The sequence below is a fragment of the Dendrobates tinctorius genome, unplaced genomic scaffold, assembly GCF_039654945.1.
Source record: "Dendrobates tinctorius isolate UK_male_01 unplaced genomic scaffold, ASM3965494v1 ptg000075l, whole genome shotgun sequence".
NCBI lineage: Eukaryota > Metazoa > Chordata > Amphibia > Anura > Dendrobatidae > Dendrobates > Dendrobates tinctorius.
Genome location: NW_027361743.1, coordinates 40,602,857 through 40,620,890, shown reverse-complemented (window position 1 = coordinate 40,620,890; position 18,034 = coordinate 40,602,857). Strand labels below are relative to the sequence as shown.

At 40.4% G+C, this 18,034-nt stretch overlaps 1 protein-coding gene across 1 annotated transcript in view; it reads right to left on the bottom strand.

Moving 5' to 3' along the window:
• Nucleotides 1–3,008: 3,008 nt before the first annotated feature.
• KL (klotho) overlaps nucleotides 3,009–18,034 on the bottom strand; it is a 94,328-nt gene continuing 79,302 nt past the window's right edge. Inside the window, exons 2-5 of the mRNA XM_073583195.1 lie at nucleotides 12,334–12,844; nucleotides 9,221–9,489; nucleotides 7,006–8,116; nucleotides 3,009–6,274 (exon numbers count right to left, since the gene is read on the bottom strand). Of these exons, the coding sequence (XP_073439296.1) occupies nucleotides 5,937–6,274; nucleotides 7,006–8,116; nucleotides 9,221–9,489; nucleotides 12,334–12,844 (2,229 nt within the window). The 3' untranslated portion in view covers nucleotides 3,009–5,936. The remainder of the gene's footprint in view (nucleotides 6,275–7,005; nucleotides 8,117–9,220; nucleotides 9,490–12,333; nucleotides 12,845–18,034) is intronic.

Sequence of the window (18,034 nt, the reverse complement as noted above, 5' to 3'; positions counted from 1 at the left end):
TACGTACGGAGGAAGGTACACACGATAAAACTTGGAGCATCTTTATATACTGACCAATTTTAGCACCACAATTTTGGCATACAATGGCAAATCTTAAGCCTCTAAAGCAAGAAATGTGCTCCAGGACATGTTCGCCGGGAAACTGGCCCAATATATAGAGTGAATCTCCCTCATTGTGTGAAGATCTTATCTGGCATAAAATAACATATTACATACAAATATATATTTTAAAGGCTGTGAATTAGTCATTTGTGTTTCTTTTGTCAACTTTTTTTCCTTGCTAGAAATGAATACAATAAACTCAGGAGCTATATTGTTGAAAATGATGGATAATTTTAATTTCAATGATGTATAAAAAATCTAAGTTTCATTCATCAAAACTGTCTAAAAGATAAACTAACCATGTTGTAACCAATCAAACACATAGCAAAACTGACTGCCAGCTCACTGAGAGATCGGATTACAGCTGCGTATTGAACTCTATGGAGAAGGTAAGGAGGAGCAAAGTAAGAGACATAAAGACAGTGCTGAATATATAGCCTCATTGTTCAGTACTGCTATAATGCACTCTATGCTATTGCTGCTTCTCAACATGTGCTACATTGAAACAGAAATATTTATGACACCAGAATTACTACATCAAGAGATTATTTCTCAATACATGCATTAGGTGAAAAGGCAAAATTATATCCTTAAACAGCCATTGTGAAGGCATAAAGTAACGAAAGAAAACTGGCCAAAATGTTGCTTTTGATATTGCATTGTGGAAAAGTATCTACCTGTATTAATAACTTAATTTAATCTTGACAATCAAATTTCCAACCCCTTTTGCCATTTGCTGATTGTGAGGGTGTGGACTGTACTGTCTTGTTCCTGCCCCTGAAGATAAAAATCATGCAGTGTGACCTATGTCCTGCGGTTTTTCGGTATAATATAAGTATTGTTTAGTAAATGATACAATGTGAGTTGTCACTTACTGTGATATGGTAATGTGTAATGTAAAGAGTTAATGTACAATGTGTATAGTGTATAGTGCAGAATGTGCATAGGGTCAACACAGGATAAAACATAGTTTAGTGCTTAGGATAAAGATAGATAGTAACTGTATTTAAACTAGGTCATTGGGATAATATACAGTAAATATTTGGGACCAGCCCACATTGAGAGAGGCTAAGGTCAGTAAAAAGAAGATTATTTCCTGATAGTAGAGGAGAGATGGTGAGTTCGTTGATGAGAGTGACAATGTCAAGTTCAAGGTGTAGTGGGCTGATAGCACAAGCAGCACATATTGTTCTGGGCAGTATGAGGCCTTACAAGACTCCCTACAGACATTCCTGCAATATCCAGAGCCTAAATCTTAAAACGGTGCTATGGAGAGCACCTTAACCACTTTCATTCAGAGGAAGATGGACGTGGAACCGCGAGTGCGAAAGGTAACGGATCTCAGCAATACTGCGGGTCTGGAGTAGAAATCCCTGGGGCTGACAGGAAAATTAAGCGTTGGGATAGTCCGAGCAGAACAGAAAGAAAAGCTAGAAATGTGCTGTATTAAGGAAAAAAAGAGATGAGGGTGCCGTGCCTCATACTGTGTGTTACAATCTGATGTACTTGAACTGTCCAGTAAACTTTTATGTGCTGGAACTAACCGGATGTCCCCTGATCTGTATGCGGGCTGTTCCTGAACATGGAGAACTGGACACAACCGAGACCTGCAAGTGAGTGTGATGCACCCGACACAGGATAGCACCCTGGGACTGTGATATGATTTTCCTGTAAATTGCCAGGGCGTCGAAAAGAAGCAGCTCCACCATGGCTACTGCCTTTGGTCACTTTACAGAAATGCAGCCCATGGCTTGCAGGGAGCCTCTATCCTGCTTCAATGTTGCCTTCTGCTACAGCCAGATATTTAAAGGGAACCTGTCACCAGGTTTGGCCGATATGAGATGTGGCCACTGCCTTTCAGGGCTTATCTAGAGCATTCTATAATGTTGCCTTTATTATGTACTGTATACCTTGATCATGCTCACAGTATTTAGTGAATAGACATATTTTCACTATTAGCCTTTGTCTTGTGAATATAGATTATTACTGCACTACCAGGGTGTTGGTTATGTTCCCTGACCAGAGATCTTTTTTACTAGGGTGTCTTACGGTGCTTTCACATTGTATCAGGCATCCGTTCGGCGGCACCATCGGGGCTTACATCTCAACACCCCTTGCAAAATGGGATTCGTACGTATGCACCGATGGGGCCATAGACTATAATGGTACCAGGTATAAACACTATAGAGAAAAAGGTCCTCCAAGGATATTATATAAAATATTAAAATTTTATTAAATAACACAAAAAATAAAAAGAAACAGCAAACCATACAGATAGTGGAAAATAGCATGACACTGGGTGACAAACATAAGAACTATAAATGACTGGTACAATAATGCAGCACATGAGGGAATAAAATACAATTCTTAAAGTGCTGGTGCAGCAAGCAGAAATAGATAATATTAATGATATAATCTCACATATTAGAGCCTAATAGCATGTTAAATGAAGCCTGCAGCGACATTATGCACAATGAAATAGATGAAACCCAGACATTCAGGGCGATTCTTTCATTCTGGTAAATATGTTATTGCTTTAATTCTCTAGCCATGAGGTGCATTTCCCTTACTTGATCCTCTCTATACCCACATAATTTATTTTTTAGGAAGGATTTTTTCCTTCTGAGGAGATCAGCTATGGGGAAACCAGAAATGTCTGGGTTTCATCTATTTCATTGTACATAATGTCGCTGCAGGCTTCATTTAACATGCTATTAGGCTCTAATATGTGAGATTATATCATTAATATTATCTATTTCTGCTTGCTGCACCAGCACTTTAAGAATTGTTTTTTATTCCCTCATGTGCTGCATTATTGTACCAGTCATTTTATAGTTCTTATATTTGTCACCCAGTGTCATGCTATTTTCCACTTTCTGTATGGTTTGCTGTTTGTGTTTATTTTTTGTGTTGTTTAATAAAATTTGAATATTTTATATAATATTCTTGGAGGACCTTTTTCTCTATAGTGTTTATACTTGGTTTCACGGTCCTCCGTGTTATAACCTTTCTCTCGTCTTTAAATCTAATGGTACCAGCAAAGAGAATGTGCACTCTGTCGTACATAATTTTTGGGTGTATACGCCTACTGGGGATGAGGCGGACACTCAGGTACAGTCTACTACGTCTGAGTGTCCGCCTCCAGTAGGTGTACATGCTCGAAAATTTTGCACAACAGAGCGCATTTATGCTCTGCCGGCATCATTATAGTCTATGTCCCTGTCAGCGCATACACCCGAATCCCGTTTTGCAGGGGTGTTCAGACGTAAGCTCCGATGGGGCCAATGAACGGGTGCTTGAATGCAATATGAAACCTTAGGACTACTCTACATTGAGCGGGGGCACCGTATTATCTACAATAGTGTGCCAACCTCCGCTGCAAAGCAGGGTGACCATTTATCAGGAACATTTATATTACCCCTATTGTCCTGTGCCACTCTCTAGAGAATACATTTCTTCTTCTGCTTCTTTAGTCAAGGTGTAGATGCATTTTCTTGTTAATGCCATTTTTTTAAAGCATTTTTAATAAAGATATCTTTTGAAGGGTTTTTGAAGGGTTTTTTAAATTGGTATTTAATTAGGATTCAAGACATATAATAAACAGAAAGAGCGTTACTCCTCATACAAACACACAGGACCCATTAGCCTGAGAAGAGCCTTGAAATGTTAGATATTCTTCAAGGAATTAAAGCAGCATCATGATTGCCCAATCCTTCTTCTAACGAGCAGCTGCCATCATACAAATTGGATTGTTAGATTGCTGAATTCAGCAGACTTTCATCTATCTTGTATGGACAAGAGACAACGTAATGGACTAGATGTCAACTGGGGCGGGGGCAATTACATTAATGTACTGTCCAGAGTGGGAATTAGAGCAGTAGTCTGCATTTATTACTTGAGCCCAATACACGTTTCTCCAATATAAAATTATTACTTTGTCCTGACTGCATTCAGACCTTTCTGCTAGAAGTCCTTCATCCTTGGAGCGCAGGCCTCCCCTCTGTCTTACATTTATACGTACAAATTAGAATCACAGTGTATTTTCCTAACTCACTTTGAGAAGCAAAAACTACTAGACATTGAAATGTTGAAAAATGGTAGTGAGAGCTCAGGATGCGTCATACTTTCCACTAAGTGCTGGTGATGCATCTGTCCATTTTTGACTATTCTGCTCACAGCAGATTACACGGCGACAGATAGACACTGTAAATTTAGACTAGACAGTCTGAAATGCTCTATGGCTTAGGCCTTATTCACACATCCGTGTTTAAAAACATGGTACCTGTGTCATCAGTGTTTTACATCAGTGTGTCATCAGTATGTCTGTTTTTGCCATCCGTGTGTCCGTTCTTGCCATCAGTGTGACTTATCGATTTGGACAGGACAACCCCTTTAAGTATATTAGTAATATTTACAAACTTTCTGCTCTTTACAATAATTTTGAAACCATTCCCTCGTGTAGGACCCTTGTTAGCTCACCATTGTACATAGGAGAATGGAACTATGTAAAGATTATTTCCTGTGGTGACAATGCAGGAAAACCGAACACTTGCTATCAAGTTCTCCTGCATATTACAGTCAACATCTGGGACTTGTGATCAGCTTTTTTGAAGGACACTTAAGAAACCTGGACAATCCCTTTCACTTATAAAATTAAATGGCAACATTAGAGTTAAAAAAACAGGACAGATACATTGGACAAAAACAAAAAAACAAAAAATAAAAGAAAGTTTCCCACTTTAAGGTTTGTGAACACCAGACGCTGTAAAATACCTAAAATAACAAACAAAGCAGATACTCCCTGGATACAGCGCCAGATCCACACCGCTGCTCAGTGTTTTGGCTGCAATGGTGACACTGCATTGACAGTACGTATTTCCGCTGTAGCCAATGACTAGGCTTAGTAGCTGTGCAGTGTTGGAGATCCACAGACGTGACAACAACATCAGAGGGCCACTGTGCCAGAACAGTATATGGACCCTTTGCAGTTATAAACACAATTCCACCAGCTCTGGAGGTAAAAGTGGGCCTCCTTACCTCTTGGGCCCCTGTGCGGTCACACATGCTGCACCACCGATATGTCTGCCCCTGAAGAGCCGGGGGAAGGAGAATTCCTGCTCTGGTTGTTATTTTAGGCATTTTACAGTGTTTGAGGTCCACGTTCCTGAAAGTGGAAAATCCCTTTAACACCAATTTGATCTACTGTGAAAAACTAATTCTGGACAGACCTCTATACAAGTGACCCTGTATCCCACAGCAAAAGTTCCAAAGACGCATCTTCTTGCTGCACAAAAAAAAAGACGTCAAGGACCAGCAAAGCTGCCAACATCGGTGAACGGCCTACACACAGATGCCGTGACCTGAGATGACATGAGTCACTACGGCTGTGGATTAGTAAAGCTTCACAGAAACATAGAAGGTAATAAATATAATGGGTCAGTTCACTGCCTAAAAATCCTGATACCGGACCTAATAATATAAAACAATTTAATTTAGACTTACAGAACTTACCTAGTATAGCGTATTCAAAAATAGAGCTCTACATAGCCGAGTTTATATTATTTTTATATTACTCTATAAATTCACAGTTTAGGAGTCAGCTCTGCAATTAGTGGTGTTTTTAACACCCTCTTCAACAACTGTGCAAAATATTTAGGAACCACAAAGCCATTTTGGAAACTGTTAGGCACACCGTCAATGGGGTTTCCGACTAATGATATAGGTGACATGAGAGTAGTGGTGGTGGTACGGTATGAGAGACAGAAGCTTTCCGCTAGCCCATGGTCAGGGCCTGCCTTCATCTAACCTATTTCTACCAAATGTGAAGTGTTTTCCTACTTATATCTCCTTTTGCCTTTTTTTGAGTAATACGTGATCATAAAGACAGAGACAATGAATACCAAACACATAAAAGCCACAAAAGCAAACAAGTATTTTCTAGTCTGAAACATATGACAGTCTGTGCACTCAAAAATTTCTTCTGGGCATGGGGCTGGAGTAGCATCCACATTTGGAAATCCATTATTAGCTATGATCCGTTTGTATATATTCTTTGAATTTTTAGCCTCGTATTTATTGGTGACATATTTGAACAAGCCAAATTGGGGATCCATCCTATCAGTGAAGGAATAAACAAAATATCCACGAAGGTCGACTCCATCTATCAGTGTAGCTGAAAGAGATGGATAGAATAATTCAATTAATAATGATCAGTGCACTGTGGGTTAAGAGGCTGTAAATAGAATTGGTGAGAATGGATTCGCATGTTCCACTTCATCATTCATGACAATTGTCCATGGCCTCTCCACGGGAGCGGGAGTACCGTTACCTGCGTCAAACCGGATAATCAAAAGAAGAACCACTGATGGAGGCAGGTCAGATATGCTACTCCTGCTCCCATGCAGCAGACACAAACTGCTGTCATGGTGGATGGAATGGGAATAGTCCCGCACCAACTCTAAAAATCCCTTTTCATCTATTATCTCTAACCCAACCCCCACTACCAGCATTACCTTCTTCCACCGTTACTTTTTTTTTCTTTCCCCTTCCCTTCTTTTTTCACCCCCTATTTTTTCGCTTACTCCTTCCCCCTCTTTTCGTTTTAAGTTTACCTCCCTTACTTTATTTTCACCTTTCTTTACTCATCTCACAGGTCTGGTCTGCCACAACTGTTAAAGCCCCAGAAGCATGAAACTTCATCCCTTCCCTTTCCTTCCCCATCCCTTTTTTGCATGCACTTTTCTTGCTTCCACTTTCTCATTCATTTTAGGCAGCAATAAAAACAAAAATGTTGTCTCCTGCCCTCTACTTGCCCCTGGAGCCAAAGGTGGCAGCAAAACCCCCAATATAAGACCATCGAATGCAGCAAGAACTGTAAAGGAAAGGAAAGGAGTAAAAACATACCTTTTAACGCCTCATTGATGTAATGCTGAATGTAATAGATCCTCAGCTTGTCATCCAGCTTACCATCATCAATCCCGTTTCCAAGCACATAAATTGGGATATCCCCATACTTGGTTTTTATCCAGTTTAATATTTTTCGCAGACCCCAGGGAACCACTGCATACTTGTGTGGAGAATGTAGGAATGTACTATCTGTGATAAATTGAACTTCAAGTGCATAATCGTATCGTACAGTGTCTTCCATCTCCCAATGTACAAGTTCTGTAGTATAATGGGTTAAGGCAAAAAAATCAAAGGTCCCTTTGATCAAATGCTTTTCATTTTCTGAAAAATGCGGTAAATGAAAGTCAAAAACTCCATGACTGTTCCTCTGACTTAACCATTCACGCATCACTTTTGGATAATCTCCACTGAGAAATATTGGATCTGCTAATCGGCCAACCTCAAATTCTAACACTCTCTCACTTGTGTTGTTGTCATTTCGAGAAAAAGGAGAAGCAGGTTCCACCCAATCAGCATGGAGAGCCAAAGAGATCTTTCCGTTTTGTGACTTTCGGAATTCCTTGTCATACAGATGCCAAGCTAACGCATGGGCCTTAAGAAGGTTATGCCCTGATGATGAGGTTAGATTTCTCACTGGGGGCTCATGCATGGTTATCCAGATGGCCACAAATTTTCCAAGTTCCTTGAAGCAAAACCGGGCATATTCAACAAATGCATCAACGGTGTGTATGTAGTCCCATCCTCCCATTTTATAAAGCTTTGAAGGCATTCCTTGGTGCTCGGCCATCGGCTGCCACAAAGCAACTACCGGAGTAATGTTAGCTCGAACAAGTTCACTTACAAAACACTGGTAATAGTGTAAAATGCTGTGATTGATCTGAGAAATGTTTCCATGAGGAATGATAGAATTCCACTTCAGTGCAAAGTAAAAATGGTTGATGTACGTCGAGCGTAGCATAGATATTTGAAGCCTTATGGAGGCATAGTCAGCACAGTGTGTCTTTCTTTTTGGCATTTTCAGACCATCTACCTTTGTAAGTCCCTTAGTCTTATTCATGTCCCATACATAGATGCTAGGGTCGTTGAACTGGGCCGGCATTGTGTCAATCTGCCACACAAAAAAAACCCATAAAACAGAAGATGTCATATATTGCTACGTTAACTTCAACATAATCCCAGGAATTGTATCTTGAACTGCTTCTATCAGCACTAAATATTGGTTTTTCACATGTGGTTGTCATGGTTTGCATCCAATATTAGTCAAAGGTGAATTTACCCCTATTCCATAAAGAAAAAATATATCCACGCTTCCTTGGGGCTTTCTAGTATAGTTCACTGCCAAATGTCATAAATATTCACAATCCTCCTATACGAGAAGTCATACATAAAACTGAAAGTTATACAACATGTCACAAGTTTGTGGCCTGTGAAATAGGAGGCATTCAGAAGTATAGCAGAGGCCCATCGAAGTCTAGGAGTGACCAATTATGGATCTGTACAACTGGCGGAGTGCAAAAGGTCTAAAGACCCCCAAACTGTTTCGATGATGATCGTCTGAAACTGCTGATTTCGGTGGCCGACTGTCTGGGATGAATGAATTTTTCCAGACATTCTCTTGTTAGAAAATGTTGTTGGGGACAAGAATCGGGCAGCTGAAATCTCAACTCCCAATTCTTTTCTTTTCAGGGGTGATAAATTGCTAATAGGGGTATAAAGTAGCAATTGTATACCCTTTATCATCCAAGTGAGCATTCAAATGACAGCTATCAGCCCTGTGTGAATGGATTGGTGGTCGACTGGGCCCACTGCAGTTCCATTCATTCTTAATGGGACTGTCGGAAATTGGGCTCTGCTGGTCTTCGACACTCTCATAAGAATGGATGGATCAGCATGATCGACCTCTCCTTTCACAGGAGCTCTTCAGAGCACTAGTTCTTGGGATTGTTGGGGGCTGTAGATACCAGGGATTATGAAATACTAACATAGTTAAAAATTTAAATCCTGAACATTTTGCATTTGTCTGTGAAAATTTCCCAAAAATATCACATAAATTGGTATTCTATTAATTTTTGGCGGGCGGCCCAGTTATATCAGTACAACAACTTTAAGTAAATAAAACTATTATCTCAATACTACTAAACACATATATTTACTAACAAAAATTCCTATAATAATCACTAAAAGCTACTAACAAAAAGTTAACTTCTATTACCTGTATTGTGGATGCCGTAACTCCCCAAGCAAAATCGCATGGAAATGTTCCTTGGACAGGTCGATTCTCCTGTAATGGTGGAAATCCATTCTTTTTGATAAGTTGCTGATAAAATAACGCTGACGATTTTGGCATTAGCTTTTTGTTTTGACTTGCAAAATCGATGTAAAATAATCCTCTTCTAATTTTGTACTCTCTGTGCCATTCGAAGCAATCCATAAGAGACCAAGCGGTATATCCGATGACGTTCACTCCGTCTATACTAATTGCTGAAATTGATGCAGAAAGCAAATGTCACACAATATTCATTTTCTTTTTTTTTTTCTGCAAAAACAATATTATATCTTAGAATCATAGAATCGTAGAGTTGGCAGGGACCTCCTGGGTCATCGTGTCCAACCCCCTGCTCAATGCGGGATTCACTAAACCATCTCAGACAGATGTCTGCCCAGCCTCTGTTTGAAGACTTCCATTGAAGGAGAACTCACCACTTCTCGTGGCAGCCTGTTCCACTCATTGATCACTCTAACTGTCAAAAAGTTTTTTATAATATCTAATCTGTATCACTGAGTGCAGAAAAGGATTTCCAGTTTGTCAAGGAGCGCTTCCGGCTGATTCATTAATTACTCTCAAGGAATATCCAGTTTATTATTAGACATAAAAACACAACGCGTTTCGGCTATACATAAAATTAGCCATCATCAGGAAAAGTCATGTATATCTTTAAAAGACACATTTATATAGGGGGGAAAAAAGGTTCCACCCTTCAATCAATTATCATCAATTAAAAACACAAACTGTTGGGAGGCTAGTTTTAGGTGGAATCTGTATTACTTGGAATCTAATTAAAAAAAAACTCATTTTCTTTGTGGTTTTTTTTTTTTATATGGGGTAAAATTGTTCTTATAATTCCCATTTCTTTAAGAAGATTGCAAAATCCTCGTGCTCAAACAGGGAAATGATTATAAAAGATAAGTAAAATAAATATTTTATCTATATATATATATATATATATATATATACACTTCTTCCATGTTTAAAATACAATTAATAAAGTTATTTATCGTTTAGCATCAATATTAAAGATTTTGTATATATCCCTGATGAGACAAAACTAATTTTTCAACCAGTAGATAATTTCATTTTATTAGTTTCATCACTAGGGACCATCAGATTAACTAGTATCTGTCGGGACTAGAACTCATGCATTCATATTCCCTATATCTTTATTGTAGTTACATATTTACTCTATCTGTATGGTCAATAATCTAAGTGATACTGTGAAGTGATATGTTTGTTAGATGCTGGAAATATAACTAGCGACGTAATCACAGTATACTGCGTATTTGTTTAGAAGGGTTATTCTCATTGTCTAAAATGGGTGAAATTGCAAAACCAAGCAGCATTGCAAATTACTTGTTAATATAAATCCTTTCCATTCCAAGAATGGAAAGATTTTTATTTTTTATTATTTACTGCTCAATACCTAGGATAACAGTCACTACTGCAGTCTATCAGGGATGGCCGAACATGCACTTTGCTCTCAAGCTCAATTCAGTACAACTTGCAAGTGCTGGTCTGAAGCCGGTTCGCTGGAGTGCGCTGATAGTTCCACATCCAGGCCAGCCTCAGTGCCACTGCGCTCCTCTCATGCTTGTAGCATAGGATATTGCGCAGTTCACGCCAGCGGTGCAACGATGCCAATGGTTCAAACTGTCAACCAAGCAGAAAGTAAGGATGGGGTGCAGTGCACACATGAATACTGAAAATGAGACAACTCCTTTAAATTGGACCTGTCCATTCAACAAATTTTGCATAAATGAATAGTACTGGAGATTGTAAGAAACTTTGTATTATATCTTATCAGTGAAATCTGCTTTCTCCACTTATGAGCCCTTTCTTACCCTCTCCTCTGCTTCCTGAACTCACCAACAGAGGAAGTCAGAGAGAAGCAGCAGCCCTGATTTCCTGTTAATGTTAATATATCTGAAAGCAAGGACAGTGACATCGGTGCTGATTGGGTGCGGGACTCACGAGACATGATAACCTCACGTGAGCCCTGGGAATGCAAAAGCCAACACCGCTTGAACGGCGCCAGCACCAAATGAGAGTATAACTTGTTTCATTTTAACGGGGCCAAACATGAGGAATAAGAAAGGGGTTGTCCAAGTAGTGGACAACCCCTTTAACTCTGTAAAAGAGCTCAACTTCATCTTGTCCAACAGACTGGCAGCACAGTGAGGTATCAGTTTACACTTTCTATTATACTCAACGGTGCATGAAGGGGAAAGAGCAGGGTGAGAAAACAGGCAAAGGGAGAAACATAAAGATTGTTCTGAGCTTTCTCACAAGTATTTTACCTCACCCCAGAGTTGGATTCATAGCTACACTGCTCAGTATTGCTGCATAATTTTCTCCATGTTGCTGATGCTTCTATCCATGTGCTACCAGATGAAAATAGGAGTTTACCTAATACCTCTCCATGTACTATGCTGTGTATGGGAGAGATCATAGCTGATAGTTTCCTCCCAGCTCAGAGTCAATTGTAAATTAAGAGATAGAGCCTACAGAAAACTGGTGATAAAGTAGGGTACAATCATATAATGGCCAGAAATAGTGTTATTTCTCACATACACATGACAGCTTATTTTGAAAAGACGATTGATCATATAAACCCCCTTTTACGTATATTGACTGGATTTAAAAGAGTGAGCTCATAAGGATGACCACTTACCATAACCACCTTTGTAACCTATGGATATTATAAAGCGTATAGCAGGCTTGGAGCCCCCTCTATGAGCCATGTGATGTCACATGTAATAAATTAATTGCAAGATGCAGGTTTTCCTCAAAAATAAAAACTGATTACCAGGGATCGTCCTGGCCAGAGCCATACACTAAACTATTCTCGTCAAACTAACCACAATGGAAATCATCGAACCCCTATATATGAATTATGTCTAACGGGATTCATTGGGATTTAATAAAAAAACAGGTATTTGAGCCAAAAGCAGAATAAGTAAAGGGCCTAAAACAGCTAAATCATGGGATATTTTACTTCCAAACGTGTATTTTTTACACATTTATCTTTTTTGGGTCCACATTTCACATACCTTTTAAAGTCTCCATGACAAATGTCTTGAGATAATACATATACTTAGCATCTTCACGCTTTGTAAAGGCGGCAATGAGCCAGCTGTTCTCTACAATGAATATGGGTGGCTGCTTGTACTCCATGCTTATCCAGTACAGGAGCATCCTCAGAGATAATGATTCCATTTGTTGGAACTTCATACGTGGGTCCAGCATTTGAAAACTCAGAATAGGCCCAAAGGAAAGAGCAAAAAAGTCGGCTGTTCCTTTATTGAACCTCTTCTCGTCTTCAGTAAACTCAGGCAGCAGGGAAGATAGATTGTGCTTCATGGACTCGGGATAATCCCCGTCTAGAAATATTGGCCTGGCAAACCATCCCAAGACAAAATCAAGAGATTTGCTGGATTCTTGGATGCAGTTTTGCGTCATATTGATTGGGTCGATCCAATGAGAAGCCAGCGCTATAGATACTTGACCTTTCTGCATGGGGCGGAATTCAGTGTCATAAAGATGCCAAACTCGGGCGTGTGCCTACCAAAGGAAAAACAGATATATATTTAATATTTGCAACATATCCCACAATCATTGTTATCTATATACCAGCAACATGTTATAGGGCAGTACAGTAGAAGTTAAAGAATAACAGTCATTTAATTTTTTTTTTCATAAATCAATAGTATAAGTGAAAAAAAGAAACTTGGTCATATATCTTATTATAGAAATCTGCTTTCTTCTCCTGGACTCATCATTCATTCTCTAAACCCTCAATTCACAGGTAAAATCTGTTTTCAGCAAATACAGATTTTCCCATTACTAAGCTAGAGGATGATAGTTGGTGCTCATAAAGTTCTATGGAGAACTGTAACTGACATTTCAGGGGAACCTTCAGCAGAATATCTGTGTCGGCCTCTAGTTACTCGCTCCTCCAGTGAATTTTAAAAGCACCAACTGTCATCTTCTATCTCAGCAATGGGAAAGTCTATCTTCACTGAATACAAGTTTCTATTGTAACAGCCAACCTGACTATTTAACCCTCTAAATGCCACAATAAATAGCGATCATGATATTTAGAGGGTTGTGAGAGGGAGGGGCTCCCTCTCTCATCAAATGGGTACTCTTGCAACACAATTGTGAAGAGCGGATTGTTGTCATGGCAGTTGAAAGTAAAAGGCGGGATCACACATGCGAGAAACTCAGACAAGTCTCGCATCTTAATACCTGGCACTGCCGCCAGCACTCGGGAGCGGAGCGTGTGGCTGCATAGAAATACATGCAGCCGCACGCTCAGCTCCCGAATACCGGTGGCAGTGCCAGGTATTAAGACGTGAGACTCGTCCGATTTTCTCGCATGTGTGATCCCAGCCAAATACTGACTTCTGGGTCTGCCAGCTACAGTGGCCTGTTAGACCATGCAATAGGTATGATCTAAAAGGCTTTCTGTCAGTATCACATGACAACTTTAATGCATAGAAATACTGTACATGTGTATTGCAATGCATTCGAGCAGTGATCAGAGAAGTAAAAGGTGAAATCCCATAGAGGGACAAAGTAAAAAAGTAAAACAATTTTTTTTTAATAACAATATAAAAATACCTACATATTAAAGAAGAAAAGAAATAGTCAAAAATATTACATAAATAAATTTGCATATGTAAAAACAAACTAAACAAAAAAGCACAAACTGGTATCATCGCATCCATAACAACCTGATCAATAAAACTATCACACTATTTAACCCCTTCAGTGAACACTATGAAAAAATAAAAAAACAGTCAAATAGAACAGCCAAACAAAACGAAGAATAAAATTTGATCAAAAAGTCGGATGTAAATAGAAACTGTATTCCTGAAATGTCATCATGTTCCACAAAAAACAAGCCCACATTCAGCTCAATAAACAGAAAATTGAAAAAAGCTATAGCTGTTAGATTGAGGCCATACAAAACAATGTTTTTTTCTAGAACTTTAATGTGTAAAAGCAGAAAAACATAAAAAAACAATATAAATGTGGTATCACTGTAATTGTACCGACCCGAAAACTAAAGCTGTGTTATCACTTTAACCACACAGCATATAAAAACAATTCCTAAATTGCTGTTTTTTTGCCACTTTTGTCTACCAAAAATTGTAATAGAAAGTGATCAAAAAAGGTTGTGTCCAAAAATGGTACCAATAAATACTTCAACCCATTGTGCAAAAAACAAGCCCTCACATGCCTCTGTCAGCATAAAAATTGATACAACTCAAAATATGGGGATGCAAAAACTCTTTTTGCAAAAAAAAGCATTTTTTTTGTGTGTGTGATAGCAGCATAATCTAAAAAATTATATAAATCTGATATCACTGTAGTCGTACTGACCTGCCGAATAAAGATGTCTTATCATTTATACCGCACGAAGAACATCGTAAAAAATAAATAAAAACAATTCCCCACTTGCTGTTAATTTGCTCATTCTGCCTCCCAAAGATCGCAGTAAGGCTCGGCTCACATTTATCCTGAACTTTACACTGAGCGCTTACAGCTCTGCTATGATCAGGCGGTGTCAATTTTTTAAGCTTTTTTTTAAGGCATGCACAAATGCAAGGTAAGCCACAGTATTGTGCACCTCTTAAAAGACAGACCCCGATGAACAGAGGCCAGACTGATACCAGAGTAGCTATGCCTGTCTCATTACAGTGAATGGATCCATCAAGGGGTTTTATCTGAATCAAGTATTTCAGAAATTTACATGGAAACCATGATATACGTGCTGAGCATAGATTGTAGGATAAATGTGAACTTATCAAAAATGTTATGTACCTCCAAATGCTACCAATAAAATCATCAACTCAACTCACAAAAAAACAAGCCCCCACTCAAGTCCGCCATCTAGTAACAGAAAAATAGGGGGTTTCCACATTACTGGTACACAATGGCTCTGGAAAAGTGCCATGGCTCTCACCAAAAGAAATCCAAGGACATGTGTGCTCTCACAGCCAAATGCCCCCTCTCTTCTGAGCCTTACCGTGTACCTAAACTGCAGCGAGCGCCCACATGTTTGGCATTACTGAAGCAAGAAGAACCCACTTAATTGATGGGGCGCATGTTTCCAAAAGCACAAACTGGGCATTATGTGTGGGGCACTACAATATACTGAATAATACAATGGCATATTTCCATTTTCCCCCTGAAACATCCACTGCATGTTTTATTCTGGAAAATACCCCTGGAGTTAAAATCATGGCTACACTCATAAATTAATTCCCAAAGGGGTGTACATTCAAATATGGAGTCATTTGATGGGGGTTTCTGCCGTTCTGGCACTTAGTGGGTCTGCAAATAGAGTCTGCAAACTATTTTAGGAAAATCTGTGCCCCAAAAGTCAAATAGCACTCCTTCCCCTCCTGAGCAGGGGCGTAACGATCATTGTGGCAAAGGGCGTGACCGTGACCAGGGCTGCTGATGCCAATTTCACCTGGATATGCTCCTCAGAAATGTATTGCGGTGTAGAGATTCGTCGGGTGGCTGAGCTGCACTACACTCTGCCAATCAATCAGAGGCAGGCAGCTTACATTGACTTGCCAATGATGCGCGGCACATGTCAGTGACGTCATGAGCTGCCTTTGCCAGCACGCCAAAGTAATCTGAGAGCTCCAGAATGGCGTGGGAGCGTATGAAGGTGAGAATAATAATTTGTTTCTTTTTAAAATATGCTGGAGAAAAACAGGAAGGGGACCTGCATTGTAGACATTATACAACATTATACAAGAATGACATTATACTGGGATGGGGGATATTATAACAGAATGGGGGATGTTATAGCAGAATGGGTACATTATTCTAAGATGGGGAATATTATAGCAAAATGGGTACATTATACTAGGATGGTGGCCATTATACCAGGACGGGGGATATTATAATAGAATGGGTACATTATAACAGGATGAGAACATTATACCAGAATGGGGACATTATACTAGGACGATGGCATTATACCAGGATGGGTGTGGCGCCCCCAGGAGTATGGTCGCCACAGTGGCATTACCTTCCTCCTAGGGAGAGTGATGTCATGCTTGGAAGCAATGAAGGATCTCTGTCAGTTAACCACAACACACAACACAGTCTCTCTCCAGGTCAGCAGAGGGAGCTCTGAACCAAAACTGGGGGAGGAGCTGCTCTCTGAGGGCCAGGAAGGAGAAATCAGGAGTTCGTGTGAGGAGGGCAACGTGTGTAGACGTGAGGAGAAGAGCTGGGAGATTGAGCAGAGAGTTCAGGCTCATTCCCAGCTATAGCGCATGATCTGGAGCCCGGTCTCCAAGGCTGTACGGACACTGATGGTCCTGTAACAGAAACCGGAGGAATAGAAAGCTGTAAATGCTCTATTCCCACATAAGACTCGGAGGCACAACAGCGACGTGTGAGCCAGAAGAGAAAGACTACAGCTGTCTGCCATACGAGGGAGTTCTAAAGAAAATAAGCAAGTGGAACTTCAGTCTAACACAGTACTGAAAGTACCTAAAAATAAGCGCTAAGAAGGAGACTACACAACCCATCTGCATAGAGATTCCTGAGTTGTTCCAGGCTAACCAGCTCCTGTGCCATCTGTAATCTGGACCCTGTACTGCATTTGCCAAGCAAAGGTAAAGAAACTGCACCCTGTTGTGTCCTTGCCTTCTTCCTGCAACCCCGTCAGCACTGCTACATCTCTGTGCTTGATACTGCACCCTCTTCCTCAACACCTATCCTCACTGCCCTGGGATTACTGCCCCACCTGTGGGGGGCCACAACATCATAGCTGCACCACACCATCTATCCCAGGGGATCTGTCCGCAGCGTCGGCTTAATATCTTCATTGCCGAACACCACAGGTGGTGTCACGAATCATCCACTCATAGACTTTATTCCATCACTTCATCCCCTTTACATGGGCGCCCAGGGCCATGGACGGGGTCACCGCTGCTGTGACATTCCCCTCTGAGAGACCAGCCCGGTACCAAGTACCCCACAGCCCTGGGAGGGCGACCCATGGGGACATTATACCTGAATGGGGGCATCATACCATGATGGGAATATTATACCAGGATGGGCATATTATTAAAGGATGGGCATATTATTCCAGGATGGGGGAATTATACCAGAATGGGGATATTATACCAGGATGGGGGTATTATTCCAGAATGGAGGCATTATACCAGGTTGGGAACATTGTACAAGGATGTGGCCATTGTACAAGGATGGGGGACATTTTACCAGGATGCGAGATAGTATACCAGAATGGGAACATTTAGCAGGACGGTGGCATTACACCAGGATGGGGTCATTATACCACAATGGGGACATTATACCAGGATAGGGCATTTTTCCAGAAGGGGGGTATTATTCCAAAATGGGGACCTTATACCAGGAAGATGTAGTAAACTGCAGGTGCTGAGTATGTCGCCACGGATCCGAGACAGACCAAGAGTTAAAGGTTTATTTACAGGGACTTTTCTCTCCACGCAGGGAGGACAGTGGGGGGTTATATGTGACAGTAAAGCAGCAAAATGGTACTAAAGAAAGCTAAATAACAGTTATGCAGCGTTGAAATGGTTAAACTAGGATTATTCTAACTTATCAGTCCGGGGAAAGCTTGATTGAAGGGTCTCCTTCTCCCACGTTGGCACTGACAACAGTGGCACTGCAGCCTCTACAGTCTCTCCTCTGAATGAAGTTGGGGCCTCCAGGGGTTAAGGCAAGGAGCAG